At 36.0% G+C, this 18,464-nt stretch overlaps 2 protein-coding genes across 2 annotated transcripts; both read left to right on the top strand.

Annotated features, from left to right (window-relative positions):
• Window positions 1–1,153: 1,153 nt before the first annotated feature.
• On the top strand, window positions 1,154–11,425 carry LOC306851093 (POU class 2 homeobox associating-factor 2-like). The gene is made up of 5 exons (XM_079387158.1): window positions 1,154–1,308; window positions 2,132–2,232; window positions 7,681–7,720; window positions 7,848–8,149; window positions 10,256–11,425. The coding sequence occupies exons 1-5, from the start codon at window positions 1,299–1,301 to the stop codon at window positions 10,652–10,654; spliced, it is 852 nt and encodes a 283-aa protein (XP_079243284.1). The 5' UTR covers window positions 1,154–1,298; the 3' UTR covers window positions 10,655–11,425.
• Window positions 11,426–14,428: 3,003 nt separating this feature from the next.
• linc.pou2af1 (lnc RNA pou2af1) lies at window positions 14,429–17,678 on the top strand. Its single transcript, XM_079387159.1, has 5 exons — window positions 14,429–15,599; window positions 15,754–15,851; window positions 16,148–16,196; window positions 16,744–16,967; window positions 17,118–17,678. Exons 3-5 carry the CDS (start codon window positions 16,190–16,192, stop codon window positions 17,442–17,444), a joined length of 558 nt encoding a protein of 185 aa, XP_079243285.1. The 5' UTR covers window positions 14,429–15,599; window positions 15,754–15,851; window positions 16,148–16,189; the 3' UTR covers window positions 17,445–17,678.
• The last annotated feature ends 786 nt before the right edge of the window (window positions 17,679–18,464 follow it).

The following is an 18,464-nucleotide window of genomic DNA, read 5'->3' as shown; positions in this document are numbered from 1 at the left end:
AGTGTCAATCCTATGGGATAACACTCCCCCCAAAAACAAAGATGTCCCTTCCGAAACTCCACCGAATGTTTCGGTAGTGACTGTTTCGGTAGTGTCAATTCTATGGGATAACACTCCCCCCAAAAACAAAGATGTCCCTTCAAAAACTCCACCAAATGTTTCGGTAGTGACTGTTTCGGTAGTGTCAATTTTAGATAATTTTGAACCTAGCTCAAATATCCTAGCTAGCACAGTTCTGAACAGTGGTACACATATAAACACTAAATGTTATGGAATAACTCTCAAAAAAGTGAGATTAACTGAATAAAAAAGGTTTTCAGTAGTGATGTTCACATCCAGACTTTTCAGACTTTTGAACACATTTACCTCAAAATGATGAGACCCATCTACTCACACCTTGTAGCTATGAGAGAGGGGGGTACAGGAATATTTCCTGATCATAAATTTATGGTTTTAGTTCAAATCAGTCTTAGCCAGTAGACTAAAACATACAGTGTTTCGGTAGTGACATGAAAAATGCGGGACACAAGTTTCATAATTTACAAATTTACACTTGCTTGAGAAGAGATTACATGAGAGATGGAAGGATATCCAACTGGGAGAGGTGGTATCCATACAGAAACAGGAAGGAGTGCGCATGAGTCACTTAGAGAAAGGACAAAAACGCTAATCTTTGTTCTGGCAGTCACACCATCCAAACAACCCTAGATGAAAAGTCACTAAAATAACTTACAAATTCCAGGGAATTTGAATTCACTGTGTAGACATAAGGCTACACCAGAGAGAGTTGAAGTATCAGATCTTAATTTCTGGTCTACAATTTTCCCTCATTCTGAAACACCTATAAATTACAACTATCAAGGGAAGTCGTTCATTGTGGTTTTAACTAATTTTATAATGTAAGTAAACTGCCAATATAACTCAAATGGTGCTATAATTCTAAGCAAAGGTGTGTGAGAATCACACCATGCTATAATAAAAACCTGAAATGACCAGCAAAGGTTAGTCTTGACATTACTAACTATGATGGCGTGTCATTCGTGCTCGCTCCTCGCTAATCTGGAAGGTTGATGCAAATGCTTGAAAAACGTCCTGGCAATTATTTGCATGCAAACAAATGTGTGAGGGTCATTTCAAAAGCTGACTTCTGATCAGCATCTATAGTATAGTTCACTAAAGCAGAGTTGGATTTCATGTCTTTGGTATAATGGTCAAATTCAGCTGGAGTTTGGGAGTTGTTTCACTGGGATAGATAGCTGAGTAGATTTCCTGCACTTTACATCTGACGTATCTGCATCATGGAAACGGGTAAGGTGTAATTTTACCTGTTTATTGGTATATAAAAACTCTAGTTTGAGCTCAGTTTTAATCATGCAGTTTAATTTGAAGGTTAAGTTTAATCTTCTTGGAATGATTGAACTCCATCATTTAATATGTAACTCTAATGTTACCCAGTCTGATTACTTAATTACAAGACAACTTCAGTTTTAACTCATTTATAATACAGCAAAATGGTATTTCAGACAGTCTTCAATGCTTCAGAGCTCCTTCATTCATGAAATTGGGGTCTTTTACATAACGCTACAATGATTTTTGCATGCAATTTCCTATCACCGACATTTTAAATTGCAAATACACTGTTCTATTGACTAGGATCTTTGCTTCCCAGGAATCATCTTTTTGTATTTTCTGGAAATAAACTTCAACATCAATGCTGAGCGATGACCTTGTTTTCCTCCATCCGTAACCTTATTTCGCTATGAGGTCGTAAAGGCAGATTGACATAAATATGAAATAATAATAGTCCCCTCGTGATGTTTCAACTGGACGTTAGTGTTTGTAAACTGACCGATTTGCATTGACCAAAACCAAAGATAATTTCCATGCCAGTTATAGATGCACGCCATAAAACTGACAAGAGATACTGTACCTGCTCGAAAATTAAGCTGCAAATGAGAAATTATTGTGCGCTTGTGATCATAAACGTGCAGTTATTAAACAAACCATAGCTTGTCTCTGAATACCATCAATGGCTGTATTTGTGTGCAGCTGAATGATTGATATCCTACACAAACAGAGTCACATCTTTCCATCTTTACAAGTACGTTACGTTCCTGTCTGTTTTTTGCAGAATGCTCAAAGAGAGTGTATCAGGGAGTCAGGGTGAAGCACACGGTGAAAGATCTGCTTGCAGAAAAGAGGTCACAGCAGACGAGCGGCCCGCACTACTCTGTAAGTCCACCGCTTCATCTCACCTGGTCAATACCCCCAACTGAAACATACCCCACCCTGTCATTCACAATGCTTCCTTTCACTCCATTCATGTTGCCACTCTGCTCTTCTTTCATATATGCAAACAGACAGTTTAAAACAGTTGGTATATTCTGTGACCCACCACTTTATTTGCTCACTGGCTTATCCTTTTTATTCTAATGATGAAGCTATGGCCTCTGATACAAGCCCTTGGAGTCTCGTCCTTTTCTCACACGGCAAAGCCCGTTAGTGAATACCTGCACATAAGTGGCAGACAATAGCAGCAGCGCTGATGGTCATGAGCTCCTGAGGTTTGGGAGTCAATCATCCTTTTGCTGCTGTAGTATGGCTATGCAAAGTCGCACACCTGCTCCACTGTATTGTTCCTCCTGTAGACCACAGACAAGTCGCCTGTTGTCACTCTAGACAAGCACAAATCAGACTCGCAGACATCTGGCTGCACAAGAGAGAAAGCTTTTCTCCATGTCAATGGCACACTGAACTGACTTTTGTTTGAATAAGTAGAGTAATGGCTTCTGTCTCGCCACTGTACAAACTAATAGATTGCAAGATTGCAAAACATTGTATTAAATCTTGTATTGTAAATTGTACACAAAGTAGTCAGTACAGTAGTCAACATTTCAAGTGGATCTATCTATCTACCTAGGTGTATATATATATATATATATAAATTAAAAAGTAAATAGCCTACTTAAATGAAATATTTACATTACACACACACACACACACACACACGTGTGTGTGTGTGTGTGTGTATAATTACATAATTTGATTCTTTTCCTAAATAAATAATTCTATAATATTATCTAGATACAACAAGTAACGAAAATCTGTGTCATTCTCTCAGTTTCGTGACCTTTGTGACTTCAGATTTCATGCGTGATATACTTTGAGCAGTGAATGGTAATTAATCTTTTGTATGTTATGCAATAGGTGAAAAGTAACTTTGTTTTTGAAGCATAATAAAATGACATGTATGTAGGTGTCAATCATTGTGATCCCACGGGGACACGACTGAGACCAAACACATACTACAATGGCAGAGCAGGGGGAGGGTTGCACAGGAGAATCGGAGCATGTCGAGGCCACACAGAACAAAAATTGCTTTATAATAAGCTTACATCTGTATCTATGGCCTTTTATTTGGGGTAGAAGAGCCATCTGCAGACTTTTAACAAACGTTGTCCACAGAAGTCATGTCCAAACACAGGACCAAAACAATACAGACACTTGCCAGGGGTTCCAGACAAATAATAGTAAAATACTACTCTTATATAATCTTTAGTCATAAAAAATAAAATAAAAAAAATAAAAAATAAAATAAAGTTTAAAGGCAAGTTGCATGGAGAATAACAAACGGTGAAAGCTGATATTACAAAATGAGATTAGATTTATTTTACACATTGTTTTAAGTATTGTGTTATTAGTCAGTGTAATTTTAGTACGAATAAGACACTAAATGTCCTCCGTCTATATGTCAACATAGCTCTTATTACATACATTTTATTTCAATTTTAGTTTGTTATTTTAGTGCAATTTAAACTAAATGAAAATTAGAAATGTTATATTAATATTAAATACTTTATTAATCCTTCACAGGAAATTATATTGTTACAGCAGCAACCACAATTCAATCCATGCACTCAGACATATCCACATAGAAAAAAAATTGCACATTACCCCAAAAAAAATACATTACAATTGTTACATATTAAAAAGCCTGATAACAGCAGGCATATTGCACATTACCCAATAAAATATATTACAATTATTGTACATTAAAAAGCCAGATAGCAGCAGGCTGAAATGATTTACGATGCCATTCAGTCATATTGAAGGGATCACTCTGCCACTAAATGTACTCTACCAAAACACCTATAAAGCATGTAATAGGTGCGAGTCATTGTTCATAGTAACATTTATCATTCTCAGCATCCTCATCTCCGCAACCTGATTTGTTGCGGAGATGAGGATGCAAAATATTGCTTTGGCAGCTAACCGAAAAAAAAAATAGAATAAATATTCAAATAAAAAAAAAAAACAGTTCTGCAATTCGGATTGTATCTATCTATCTATATATAAATATATACAAAAAGTTTTATTTTGTATGCGATTAATCGTTTGACAGCACTAATATATACACACACGAGGGAGGAACGAGGAACACGCAGACGAGGATGTAAACTCAAAATACATGTTTAATGACGACATCAAGGCAGGGCAAGACAAGGCAAGGCTGACACAGAAAGGAACACCGGGGAGTAACGAGTAGACCAGACGAAATCAAACTGAACAGACAGGACTATAAATACACAGGTAAATCATAGATAACGAGACAAACACAGCTGGACAAGAATTAACTAATGATCACACTAGACGAGGACAGGAAACAAACCAAATATGGACACAAGAGGCAGGAACACATGACACACACGACAGAGGACTGACATAACTCGTCCCGAGCCTTAACAGTTCCACCGGGGAGGGGGGGGGGGTGGGCGCTATGGAGGCCCCTCAGGACAGACATGGACAGGAACACAGGACGGGGACCTCCAGAGTGGAACAGACAGACGGAGCTCAGGAGGCCATGGCAGATGGTCTTCGGGGCCTTGGCCTCGGACCCCTCGGCCCGGCCCCTACAGCCGGATCCCTTGTACCCCCCCCAAAAAAAATGTCCCTGGGGAAGTTAGGGGGTATCAGGAGCCCTCCGGGGCTAGACACACTGAACAGTACAAGACAGGACAGGAACAGGACAACCCACAGGAACAGGAAGCCCTCCTGGGCAAGCTAGGAAGCTGAGGCTTCTTCTGGGCATGACATGAATCAGGGGCCCTCACAGGGTCCCTCAGCAACCGTTTCCACTTCTGCGACAGGAGGGGCAGGCGGCTGGGAATGGCCTCCTCGGCCATGACTAGAGGAGCCGCCTGCCCTCAACGAGTCTCCGTGGACAAGACAAGACATGATTAAAATGCTCCTGTGGGCACGACACAACAAGACCGGCACTCCTGACCGGAACAAAGAAACAGCGGCGGCCGGTGGGCTTGAGTCAGTGGCAATCCGGCGGCCTTGAGTCAGCGGCAATCCGGCGGGCTTGACTCAGCGGCAATCCGGCGGGCTGGGGTGAGCCGCGGACGGCGGCGTGACTTGAAGGAGCTGCCGACGGTGGGTTGGCTTTCCCCACGGATGGCGGACTTGGGTGAGCCGCGGACAGCGGCGTCGATCTCCCACGAACGGCGGGCTGAAGTGAGCGGCAGGCTTTGGATAGCCGCGGGCGGCAGTGGATATCCCCTGCAATCGGCGGGCTGGAGGGCTCGCGGCCAGCGGACTTGTGGCACACAAGGAGTGGCGACTTCCTTGCCGCAGGACAGACACACAGGAACCAAACAAAAGACTTTCAAAACTAAAAAACAAAACGGTGTGAAGGGGCGCCTCTTACTGTTAGGTCTGGTCTTCTGTCACGGTGCACACACGAGGGAGGAACGAGGAACACGCAGACGAGGATGTAAACTCAAAATACAATCTTTAATGACAACATCAAGGTAGGGCAAGACAAGGCAAGGCTGACACAGACAGGAACACCGGGGAGTAACGAGTAGAACAGACAAAATCAAACTGAACAGACAGGACTATAAATACACAGGTAAATCATAGATAATGAGACAAAGCTGGACAAGAATTAACTAATGATCACACTAGACGAGGACAGGAAACAAACCAAATATGGACACAAGAGGCAGGAACACATGACACACACGACAGAGGACTGACAATATATATATATATATATTAGTGCTGTCAAACAATTAATCGCAATTAATCGCATATAAAATAAAAGTTTTTGTTTGCACAATATATATATATATGTGTGTGTGTGTGTGTATAGGTGGATATGTCTTTGTGCATGGATTGAATTGTGGTTGCTGCTATAACAATTTATATACATAATTTTTGTTTTGTTTTAGACTTTCATGGCATAACATCAGATTTTATTTTACATCTTACTTTAAGTATTGTGTTTTTAGTTAGTGCTATTTTAGTAGGATTGAAACACTATTATGGTTTTTTATTAATATTTAAAATTAGTTTTCATTTTAATATTTGTTTCATTTTAATTTTAAGTTAATCATTTTTCTGTTTTTGTTATTTGTTATTTGTATTCATTTTTTATAATATGTCAACATAGTTTTTTATAAATGTATATAATTATAAGTTATAGAGTATATAATGTGTATCTAATATGTTATATAATATAATGTATTTTTTTATACAATTTTAATAACTATAAATATATATATATATATATTAAGGTAAAAAAATGATTTCATTTCAAGTAACAAAAATGTTTTATGGTTTTAGATTTCGTTGATTATAGTAGCCTAACCCTGATTATAGGCTTTCATGGCCTAACGTTTGCCTAAATTAACTAGATTAAATTTAGGCATTAATTGGGCATTAAAGTTGTATTACCTGATCAGTGGCTAATGTCACACAAAAATACATACAAACAAAAAAATAAATAATAATAAAAATAAACAAAAGGATAAGCACAAATCGTAACGGCCATTTGAAGGACTATGTTTACACAAGTGCATTATCGTTTTGAAACGCATATACATATGGACATAATACATTAAATCAAAAGCAGAGTCCTGGTAGTGGTTGCCAGCTAAATGCACAGCATTGATCTTCATTTGACTGTTTCACACTCTTGTACAGTAGAGTTATTTCACTGCTGGCTCAAGAGGCTCGGAAACCAGCAACCCCCTCACTTCCACCTACTCCAGCTTGGTTTATCTTGAGGCTGAATCAGGTGCAGTGTCACAGCCTTGGAGCTCTTCAACAGCCTGATTTCCATACCATGCCTTCAAAGAGGCACTGAGTCGTAGTTTGTTCACATAGGGAAGTCTTGGGACGAGCAAATGACATTCAAATACTAGCCTCAAAATTTGCTTGCCCTCCAAGCCAGTGCTGCCTTGATATCAGCTCTTTTATGGTTGTAATATGCAAACGAATGAGAGCCTGTGTCTGTCTATTGCCTCACCAATAGATCTCGACCATTTTATAACAAAACTGAATGTGACAAATCTCTAGGTCCCACTGGCGTTTTGGTTGTAGAAGAACTGAACCTTAACTAGTCATATCCTCTAACTGGTTGAAAGAGAGAGTGAGATATACAACATATTCGTGTTTTAAAAGGGTTTTTATTTTTATTGTTCATCAGATCAAGTTGTTTGTTTTGAACACTTGCAAGTGAGACTCTCTAAGATTTGGGGCAGTTCAATAAATGTATGCAAATACTTCATGTGGTAGCTTGTTGTGTGCCATTAAGACTGGACTGCATTAATCAAATGAACTAAATGATGACAGAAAACTAATGGGAAATTGATGATATCAACATTTTCCTAGGGTGTCTCGCCTCCGACGAGTCCATTTGTTCAAATGTCTGGTGAGTCTCCAACACTTTACATATATATTAATTCAGAAATGTGCAATGCCATTTCTAGATATGGTAAATAGTGTCTTGGTCATGAATTTTGTTCATGTAATGATCACGATTGTTGTGGTTTCTTCAGGTTCTCACATGCTTCCGAGTTACTACGGGATGAGAAGACCTTTCATTTCAGACACAGAGTTTTGTTCCTCAACGAAACCATTTTCTGCTGATGTCTACCCCTCATCGCTAACGGGAAAGTCTCTCTCGTGTGACACCGGATGCGTGTCTGGTTATTCCTCGCTCATGGACAGCTACTACCCAGACTCTTTTGGCGACTACCGTAGCACTCCTTTCTCCAGCGGAGGAAGTACAATATTCTCGCCCTCTGCGTTGTCTTCTTTGCTCCCTTCTTACTCCAGTGACACTTCACATTATTTGCTGGTAAGATATGGCACATGGAGTGAGGTGACACAGTTACAAGAAATGTCAGTGATGTTGAAATGTAACCCAAATCGTTCATACGGTATATCCATCTGTCCAAGTCTACAAGGGCAGGACAACGTATGAAGAGTTCGGATGCAAAAGCCTCTAAGTGCCGTCTGAAATTTTCTTCTAAAATTAGCATTTTTATCAGACTCCTATATGTAGTTCAGTAATTTCACTTTAATGGCAATGAATAGGTTCTTTTAATATAAACATAGGAGCCTGAGAAAAATGCTCATTTTAGAAGAACATTTCAGATGGCATTTAGAGGCTTTTGCATCTCAACTCTTCGTTTGTTCTGCTTTGTGATCGAAATAATTAGTAGTTCAGCCATTTTTAAGCTATAAAAGGACCCTTTTTTCTGAAGTAGTGTCAACCTTATTTACGGGACAAAGGTCATGAATCAATAAATTAAATACGTTTGCAGGCAGTTTCATTCAAGTACTACAAGTTTTTAGAAAACAAAATAGAAAGATAATTATATAATTCATTTTATAAAATATTTTAACATTGTATATTTTCTCTGTTTAAATAATTGCCATTAAATATATATATTTTTTGTTCATCTATTCATTTCAAATTAACATTTGCATAAAAAGTATTAATTTTTTGGGAGAAACAAAAATGTAGTAGTAGCATATAAATTATAGTATTAATCTTTAATATATATTGCATGTACTCTATTATATTTATATGTAAATATTGTTTTTTTCCTGAAAACTGAAATTAATTTTCAAATGCAACAAACTGTTTTATCAAAGTATTATACTTTTTTTGGGGGGGAAATAAAAATATTTACATATTTAATTGTTTATTTTATGGGCATATTGATCAAATGAATCAATAAATTAAATATGTTTTTACAGGCAGTTTTTTCCAAATAGTACACATTTTCAGAAAATATATATAAAAAAATATATAATTTATAATTATATATATATATATATATATTTACACATATATTATATATTTGTTTGAATTATAATTATATCAATTATATCACTTGTTTACTTGAAAAACAAGTTACACAGACAGACAGATATACACACACACACACACACACACACAAACACACATATATATATATGTGTGTGTGTGTGTGTGTAATGTAAAGAATATTTAATTTAAGTAGGCTATTTACTTTTGAATTTATATATATATATTGGAAAGCATTTTCCAAAATCTATCTATCTATCTATCTATCTATCTATCTATCTATCTATCTATCTATCTATCTATCTATCTATCTATCTATCTATCTATCTATCTATCTATCTGTCTATCTGTCTGTCTGTCTGTCTGTCTGTGCAACTTGTTTTTTAAGTAATGATACAATTATTTTTTAAATATTATTTTCTGAAAATGTGTACTATTTAGATAAGACTGCCTGTAAAAACTTATTTAATTTGATTCATTTGAACTTTGTACCATATGCCCATAAAATAAGATAAAATAAACAATTAAATATATGAATATTTATTTTCCTAAAAAAAAAAGGATTTTGACAAAATGGTTTGTTGCATTTGAAACTTTATTTCAGTTTTCTTAAAAAAAAAAAAAACGACTAGAGAAAATATTGCTATTGACTATGACTGTAAAATCATAATTGTAATTCAGAGAAATCTATTTTAAATTATTGCACGAAATGCGATAGATTGATAGATGACTACAAACTTTATAATTATATAATATGAATTATATAATATTTATAATTGTATAAGTTGTTTTCAGAAAAAATAAAATATACATTTAAATCTAAATTATATAATAGTATTTAAAACATTTATGTATGTTTTAGTGTATTTAGTATATTTTCTTTTTTTCTGAAAACAAATGAAAAATATCAAAGTTTGCAGACATTTTATTACATCATACTGACTTTTTTGTGTGCCATTCTTTTGCGTACATTTTTCAAATGATTGTCTGTTATCTTGCCAGTCTGTATTCATGTTATTCTACAAGATTTTGGCTTTAGTACAATGAGATTCAGTAAGCTTTTGCATGTAAATGTAAATCACTGGCACCTCAGACTTGAGGCTAATGAGTTCTTGCACGTGTTCACAGCAGAGGGACTCTTGGGAGGCCACGGGGAGCGACGGGGTGGAGGGTTTGTGTGGAGATGCTCTGGCTCCCATGCCCCTGTCTACACCCAGTACTCTGGTCAATCCCGACACCGTCAGCCCGACCCAGTTCCGCTCATCGTCCCGGGGCTCTAGCCTGACGTCTTCACAGTCGTACTCTCTCCATTCCCTGGATGAAGTCAATTATCACTCCTCCTTTCAAACCACCTCTGGCAGCTTTGCTTCCCCTTCATTCATGACTGAGCCTGCGACCAAACTACTGCCAGTACTACCCTCAGAAAATGCTGAAAGTGCCCCTTCAGCCTTGAGCGACAGCCTGGTATGGGGCAAGGAGGACACTGCTAGCACTTGGTCACAGTATGAGGTCAGGAGGGCATTCTGAGATTGAACTGGAAGGAAATAAAGGCTCACCAGCCTAGCAGATCAACATCTCTTTAATACACAACAATTAGCACTACAATCTTTTTTTTGCCAATTTTACTTAGCAGAGCTAAGGTTGGGGAACAAATTATATCTTCAATTTAATGTTTTAATTGTATCGTTTATTATAATTGTATCTTCTTTTTGACATTACAACTTATATTGTCTAATTAGGATAATAATCAGTATAAGGAGTCTGTATATCAGATTTTATTTTATTTTTTATTATTTTTTTGTGACACACAAGCGACGGTGAGTCTATATAAATATATATTATCTGCAATTTAAATTTTAAGTGTTACAATATGTATAGTTGATGTGTAATATCTAGCCCTATTTCTGTTCTTGTGAATCTTTCATTTCAAAAGCATGTTGTGAAAATGGTGTAAAAGGTAAATAAACTAGAATTACAAAAACACATTCTTGTAACTCTACAGCACAATGGACTTTAAAGTGCCGGAAAAAAAATTACATTTAATGAAACTTTTTATTGAATAATTAAGTGTACAAACATTTTCAAGATAACAAAATCATTAAAACATGTTTTTCTTTAATATATTCATAATATAGTCAAATTTAGAGGATTAGGAAAAAATGCATTTAAAATAAGGGGGAAATAGATGTCTTTTCTTTCTTTCTTTCATTCAGATTTTTTTAGATAAAGAGTCAATTTTACTTCTAAAGTAAGAGTCTGCCAAGAACCAGAATTTTATGTGTATAAAATAAACCACATAAAATGAATAAATTGACTATGATTTTTCAGATGCTTTACTATAATAACAATTATTATTTTAAGATTAAAGCAAAGGTATAATTTCAGAAGGATTATTGAAATGAGAGCATAAATCAGACCATAATTCACAATAATAATAAAACAATACTGCTATCAAGTTGAAAGCGTACAGGATGCATTTCGTGCAATAATTTAAAATAGATTTCTCTGAATTACAATAATGATTTTACAGTCATAGTCAATAGCAATATTTTCTCAATATTTTTCTCTTCGCAATAGTCTTTCTATTTTATCTTATTTTATGGACATATGGGACAAAGTTCAAATAAATCAGTAAAATAAGTTAGAGGGGCAGTCTTACCCAAATAGTACACATTTTCAGAAAAAAAAAAAATAATAATTGTATTATTACTTAAAAAAACAAGTTACAGACAGACATAGATAGATCTAGTTTTTTTTTTTTTTTTTACTCCTGCATGTGAAAAGTTTGGAAAATTTGCATAAATATTTATTTATGCTCTCTTTCTCTCTATAAGATGAGCCAGACCAGCGTATAGTAAAATGACCTGCGCGTTCTCCGGTTTAATCACCAGAGGGCGTCCTTCAACTACCTCCCCAACCCGGCTGAGGTGTTTCTTACAGATTTTATTTACAATTATTCAACTATTCATACATATGATTGATAAAAAGGCCCGGTAAGAAAATAATATTTTGAAACTCGAGGTCTATTTGCAGCGGATTAACTTTACAAAACAATTTCACAAAGGAGTAAAACGTCCGTTCTAATTAGACACAGTTTGAATTAATACTACCCAAGGTGTTTGAAGACGTATTTATTAAGAACCCATGTTGTATCAATACTTAAATCTCTAATTATTCTGCAGTTTTGGAACGAAATTTTCCATTAGTCTGTACTGTATGCCACATGGAGCCATTCTCGGACTTCTTTTCTAAGACAAAGAACACCTGCATTTTGGCTAATCATTCTGGCGGCTACATCCAGTCTTAAATACTCGACATTTAAATCTTTACACACGTTAATAAACAACAGCATTATGATTTCAGAGGTCTCAAGAAATGTAAATATGACACTTGGAGCTTTTTCATTTAAATTATTTCAGAATTAAAAGTAGGCCTAAATCAGGTGTGTGAGATTCTGTTTGAGATCAACATCAAACAGCACCCTGCTTATGTTTTTAAGGATTAAGTGAAGATAATTAATTATTTAAACTGTTGCATTAAAACAAAAATACCCGGAGAAAAGAAATGTATAAATATTATTATGAACACAGACCGTTGTTCAAGTCTCATTTAAATTGGCTTTTGATTTTCAACAATTGCCACTGACACTTTCAATTAAATATTCAATTCTAATTTAATTTATTTCATGTTCAGCCTTCTTGTACCTGTCTCCACTGTCCTAGTAGCTTGACTTTAGCAGACGTCCCAATTGTTCTGATGACAAACATGGCTGCTATCATATGCCACGCCCACCACTCCAATAATTCTTAAAATACTGCATAAATTTGATCCACAAGACGTAATATTTTTTTTTTTTGACAAGACTAGCTATTACAGAAGATAGTTACAATGTGTCATGACATGTAAAACTTAATTTGTGCCTTCAGTCTCACTGCAAAGTTGAAATAGTGCTTCTAAGGGATTCTCCAACCACCAACACCAAAAGGATGATAAAATGTTAGAAATATATATTTGGTTGATGTCAAAATGTGAAATAACACAACATTCTATTAAAAGAGATGCTATTATATGCACTGTAATAGCGAATATCACTCAGAAATAAGTCTTTTTACGAAGCTTTTGAATATTCAAATTGAAAGTATAGCGCAATCAAATCATTGTCAAATCATTGAGTTCTTGGGGTTTTAAATAGTAGGGATGACGGGAGAAAAACTCAAACTATAATATCCCTAGCTATATTACTGTATAATTGCATGTCCTGAGAGTGTTTTGAGGCTACTTTGTTGAGACTTTTTAAGACTTTTGTGAATAATTCGTTCTTGCCCATATAATAGAGCAAAGAACTGACGTTGGGGTTTTTCACTGTAGCTCTTCCAGAGTTTTCCACCTTTTCTGGCCAATATGTCTGGTAAGTAAAAAATTATTTTTCTTTCATATAAGATGTTTTCGTCTTCAGCAACCTGAAAAACATTGAGAAAAAAATATATGTTAATTAAAAGCAATAAATACATTGGTAAACATTGCTTGGGAATGTATAAGTCAAAGCATGCAGTCTTACTAATATTTTAAAACAGCAAACACTTATGGAGGATTACATTTAAACAAATTGGTGCATTTTATATATTTATGCATACAAATATTTTAATAAACGTGCTACATGGAATTCCATGCAGTTTAATGGGAATAATAATGTTTCTGGTGATTAATTCAAGCTCAAGTTTTATTTATATCTTGAATTTTCTGTCTGCCACGTATTTTTTACTCACATTTCCTTCAAGCAAAACTGAACGTGGGTTTATCTGAAGATTTATTAGCGGTGTTATTTTAGACTTTACAGTATCGTCAACCGTATCCAACTGAATGCAATGGTTTTCGGAATAACCAACAGTGAACGATGATTGAATATAATTTCGACATTTTTACCAGAATTCAAACTTTGCCTCAGAGCGCATATGAATATTTATTAGAATAGGTTTAGCTGTCAATGAGCTCATCAAAACACTGCCGAAGGACGTTTTTGCTATCTTCTCAACATCAGCGCACATTTTGCCCTCTGTAAACTCAACTGCCTCCATGAACTCAGCCATGGCGTGGCGTTGTTTTGAATCACTTATGTTCAGACAGAATTTTTATACATGTATATGTATTATCGCGGACCAGGAAGACGTCCCACTGTGTATGGCTTCACAAGGCTGAACAACCAATAAAAAAAATAGGAAAGAAGGACAACTATTTTCCATCTATTTTTTACACATTTCATTTTGGGGGAAGTTATTAGGCGCGGCTTCACTCATGTAGGAAGAGATAGGAGGACTGCCCATTATATCAAGAAATAACTTCACATCTGCCGAGTGGATTGCAAAAACTAACTTGGACCCCCAGACGTTTTTAGGGAATTTTAGGGAAAACAAACTGTTACTAATCGACAGCGGGCTCGTAAACAAATCGGGCTTCTTTGTAGGAAATCTGAACGGGTTTTCTTTTGGACATTGACTTGAGTTTACTAGACTATGTATTTTCCGGTTAACTTTCTCTTTTCGCTTGTACGCGGCTTTTGCAGTTGTAAGAGTGTTTTACTTACGTTTGTAACTCGTTGAGGTGTCTACAGAGGGAGCTTCTCTTTCTTTGTCTCGCAAGCAGCGTTTTACAGTGGTTTCACTTCGCTTCCCGCAAACCCAACTTCTTGAGCCTTTATGCGCAAAACCGTAAATAATTAGACTGGGCTATTCACCAGTTTGGTCGAGCTTTAATTTACAGCCACATGAAACTAAACTGTTATAAAGCTAAAAATTAAAACCCTCGTCCCGAGGCAAAGATGGCTGGAGAGCGTGTTTCTCGAAATGCACTACTGTCTATTGTAATGCGAAAACTAACCCATTCACTGCCGGATCACCTGCGCGCTCAGACCAATGGAGTCTTAATACACAATGACAAATAAGTATTCCGAATATGATAAAAAGGAAAAATACCTTAAAGATCTAGTTATTTTACTAAGTACACGTGCCAATGTCTTGGAAATGTTGTTCCATTGATTTTCATTCATTTTATTTGATAAAAATAATTTTACACAAATATTTTCGTTTAATGGCTCTAACATGCCAGGTGGTGTAACCATTATGTAAAAAAATGACTGTGTTTTCCGTGCAACTTCATTATTTTGACAACCATATCGTTTATTCAGAACAGTTTTAAACACATTTTACACAATGTAAAACAACTAAATTGCTGCCCACATAGACATTCATTTCCCCCCAATATAAAGGTTTCAGTTTTTCAATGGTAGAAATACTGCTAATGTCAACATGTTTGATTTTGAAGCCCCACAAAACAATTTAGATAGTAAATGCATGTTTATCGAAGTTTATTCAAGTCTTTTGTATTTTTAATAACATAGCAGATCCAAACAAAAGTCACATCACTGACCCAGAAACATCGTCTTAAATAAAGAAGAATGTTAAAAATTCTGATTCCAGTACGTTTACATTTTATTTTAGCAAAATGAAAAGAGCTTTTTTTCTGCACAGACTGCTTTCCTACAGATCGTCTGAATTTGGACTAAAATATTGAAAATCAATGCCAGTGGTGAACAAAATGAAATAAAACTCTCTTTTTTTCTCTCCATCCAGCAGATAATCTTAAGGTATACCAGGGTGTGCGTGTGAAGACCACCGTTAAGGAGTTACTACAGAAGCACAGAGCCCTGCAGGCAGAGAAAACCGCAACGGTAAACAATGGTGTTGTATATATGCAATAAAAGTCATAAGTCATTCACTGACGTACAAGTTTATGGTAGCCAAAGTAAAACGACGTCTGGTCAGTGCACGACCAAATTTAAAAAGCAACTAAACGTCTTAAAAGCACCACGCCCACACAGGCCTATCTGTGCTTGAGGTTTCAGTTGATAGCCTACCACATAATAGTGCAACCTAACGGAAGATTTCTTCTGTTTATCAACTGAACGAACGCAATGATTAATGTTTTCCTTTGCTCTCCCTCTCTTTTCCAATTTAAATCCTATAGAAATCACAAGCCGTTGCTGCTCGCGATGTCTACTCTACGACCATGAATAGTAAGTTTTAAATACTAACAAATTAACTGAACGGCTATAAGTGATCATAATCTCAATCCTTTGTCCCATGCAGTCAAGACATGTCACAATGCTGTTTACAAAAGCATCAGATTTCAATAACCTTACAAGCACCTTTGTGGATATTGAAAAGGTAGACTTGCAAAAAAGCTAAGAACCTTCTGCCTGCTAACATGTAAGAGCTTGAATTTTAATAAGGCAACCTGAGACAAAGACAAAACAAAGTATACTGACTGCATGCAACTTACTATACTCCAAAATAGAAACCCTTTTCATCCACCGTCAGGCATCAGCTCTACCTTTACAATTGTGAGGAGAAAAATAAATAAATATAGGAAAAGAACAATGACACCTCCATCTATATAGGTGCTCCTTACAGATCCGTGAATGATCTCCTTTTTATAAAGTACTATTCAAATGTGATTTAGCTGTTTGGCTGATGGTCTCGTGACATCATCCCAAATCTTGCTGGCCTAATTTAAATGTTCTCCTGTGCTCAAGCCAGCATTTCCTTCTGTCTTCCCCGCAGCCCACCTTGATGTCTTTGGAATGCAAGTTTCAGAGCCCTATTTCCAGACACGTCCCTTTACCGACAATGTCAATATCCCTATGGAGAATGCTTATGATCATCAACAGATGATACATATGATGCCACCCGAGACTTTCAGCGGCAGTAATTTCGTGTATCCCACCTCTGCGCAGTGGTCTAATGGATATTTACCTTCTAATACGGACCTCTATGGTACTAGCCTGGTATGTGTTTGGTGCTTTTCATTTTTAATAAAACACTTTTTTTGGCATTTGGACGGTTATGATGCTCAAGTATGTTTCTACTAATAAATACAATCACGCGTGCAGTATTTTAATAAGCATTTTTTTGTGCTTTTAAAATTATTTCTTTAGGTTCCGAGATCACCCTCAGACTCATTCAATTTCCCCAGTCCCGTCGACCACAACAGTTACTCTCCCCCTCAGTCCAACTCTTCATCTTCTTCGTGCTACAACTCCCCAACACGGATGGATTTGAGCTCCAGTTTCTCCCCAGAAAATTACCACTATCAGCATTGCAACCTGCAGCACTGCTTTTGTCGGTCGCACTGCTCCAATGTGCAGGAAGGCATGGCAACCTCAGAGTTTGCGCCCTACGGCTCATCAGACTGTTTGTATTCATATGGCGACGACAGCTATTTCAGAAGGGATACTTCAAACTCAGAGATGTGCTACTTATAAAATGCATTTTGAAGCACTTTGCGCGAAAATCCAGTGTCATAATTGATTCATTTGAATGCATTTGATGTACTTTAGTTTATACAGGCTAAAAGAACAAGCAGTGATAGAATGCATGATTGTGCTTAGTTTAGTAGTTTAAGCTAAAAGGTTGATTGCAGAGAGCTAAATATGTGTGAGTATAATTTACAAATTATTCATTTATCTTTTTTACAATAAACATTTTTTCGTAATTTTACTGGTTTCTTTTATTAAAAATGTCTTAGATATATGAATAATGGGGAAATATTTCAGATTTGCAGGGTGCAGTTTCTGTTTCTCATTCTATAAATGAACATCGGAGCTTTGACAGTTTTTTTAAACGTACAAATAAAACTGTAGCACAATTATTGTTTTGCAACATTCGACATGAGGAAAATTCGAGAAAAAAAAAGCTTAATATGTTATTTATGAAAATGAAAACCATTTGATGGTCAACATTACATTTATTATAGGTCTTATAACCACAGCTGTTAACATTTTTCTTTGCTCCTAAAAGTCAACTCACTGAAAAGTTTAACTGCTGCTTTATTGTTTTTAAGTAAAAATAATCATAAAAAACTGCATTAGACTTTCAACTAATTTAATAATCTCGCAAAATTAGGTAGAAAGTTCTTTTGTAGAAGATGTTTCTTATTTATCTATGATTAATCTCTAAACTGGCTGTCACACCACAAACCGATCGTGGAACACTAGCTGTCATTATCACACACTTTCACTAAAAGATCAAAGCGAAAGAAAAACGCAGCCCCGTTAACTTACCTTCAGAAGATGCTAAATTAAATAAAGACAATAGGAATCGCACTATTTGCATATAACAGACATTGCAAGAGGTATGAAATGGTAAACTGGGTACAATACAAAACACTTATCACCTCATATGAAATACGATTCCTATCAGTGCATACACTCAAAGTATGCTTTAAGCTTGTTTTTAGAAATTAAGTACAGAATAGAAATCAATTCATGCTTGGATATCTGTTT

Source organism: Barbus barbus, assembly GCF_936440315.1.
Source record: "Barbus barbus genome assembly, chromosome: 31".
NCBI classification, from domain to species: domain Eukaryota; kingdom Metazoa; phylum Chordata; class Actinopteri; order Cypriniformes; family Cyprinidae; genus Barbus; species Barbus barbus.
The sequence above is the reverse complement of the archived record's forward strand: the minus strand, read 5'-3'. Positions and strand labels throughout refer to the sequence as shown.

Bases quoted from the DNA above. Each gene is read 5' to 3' on its own strand.
- LOC306851093 (XM_079387158.1), top strand. The intron at 2,233-7,680 runs GTAAGTCCACCG...ACATTTTCCTAG, and splicing joins CGAGCGGCCCGCACTACTCT to GGTGTCTCGCCTCCGACGAG. The intron at 8,150-10,255 runs GTAAGATATGGC...ACGTGTTCACAG, and splicing joins ACACTTCACATTATTTGCTG to CAGAGGGACTCTTGGGAGGC.
- linc.pou2af1 (XM_079387159.1), top strand. The intron at 16,968-17,117 runs GTATGTGTTTGG...TTATTTCTTTAG, and splicing joins ACCTCTATGGTACTAGCCTG to GTTCCGAGATCACCCTCAGA.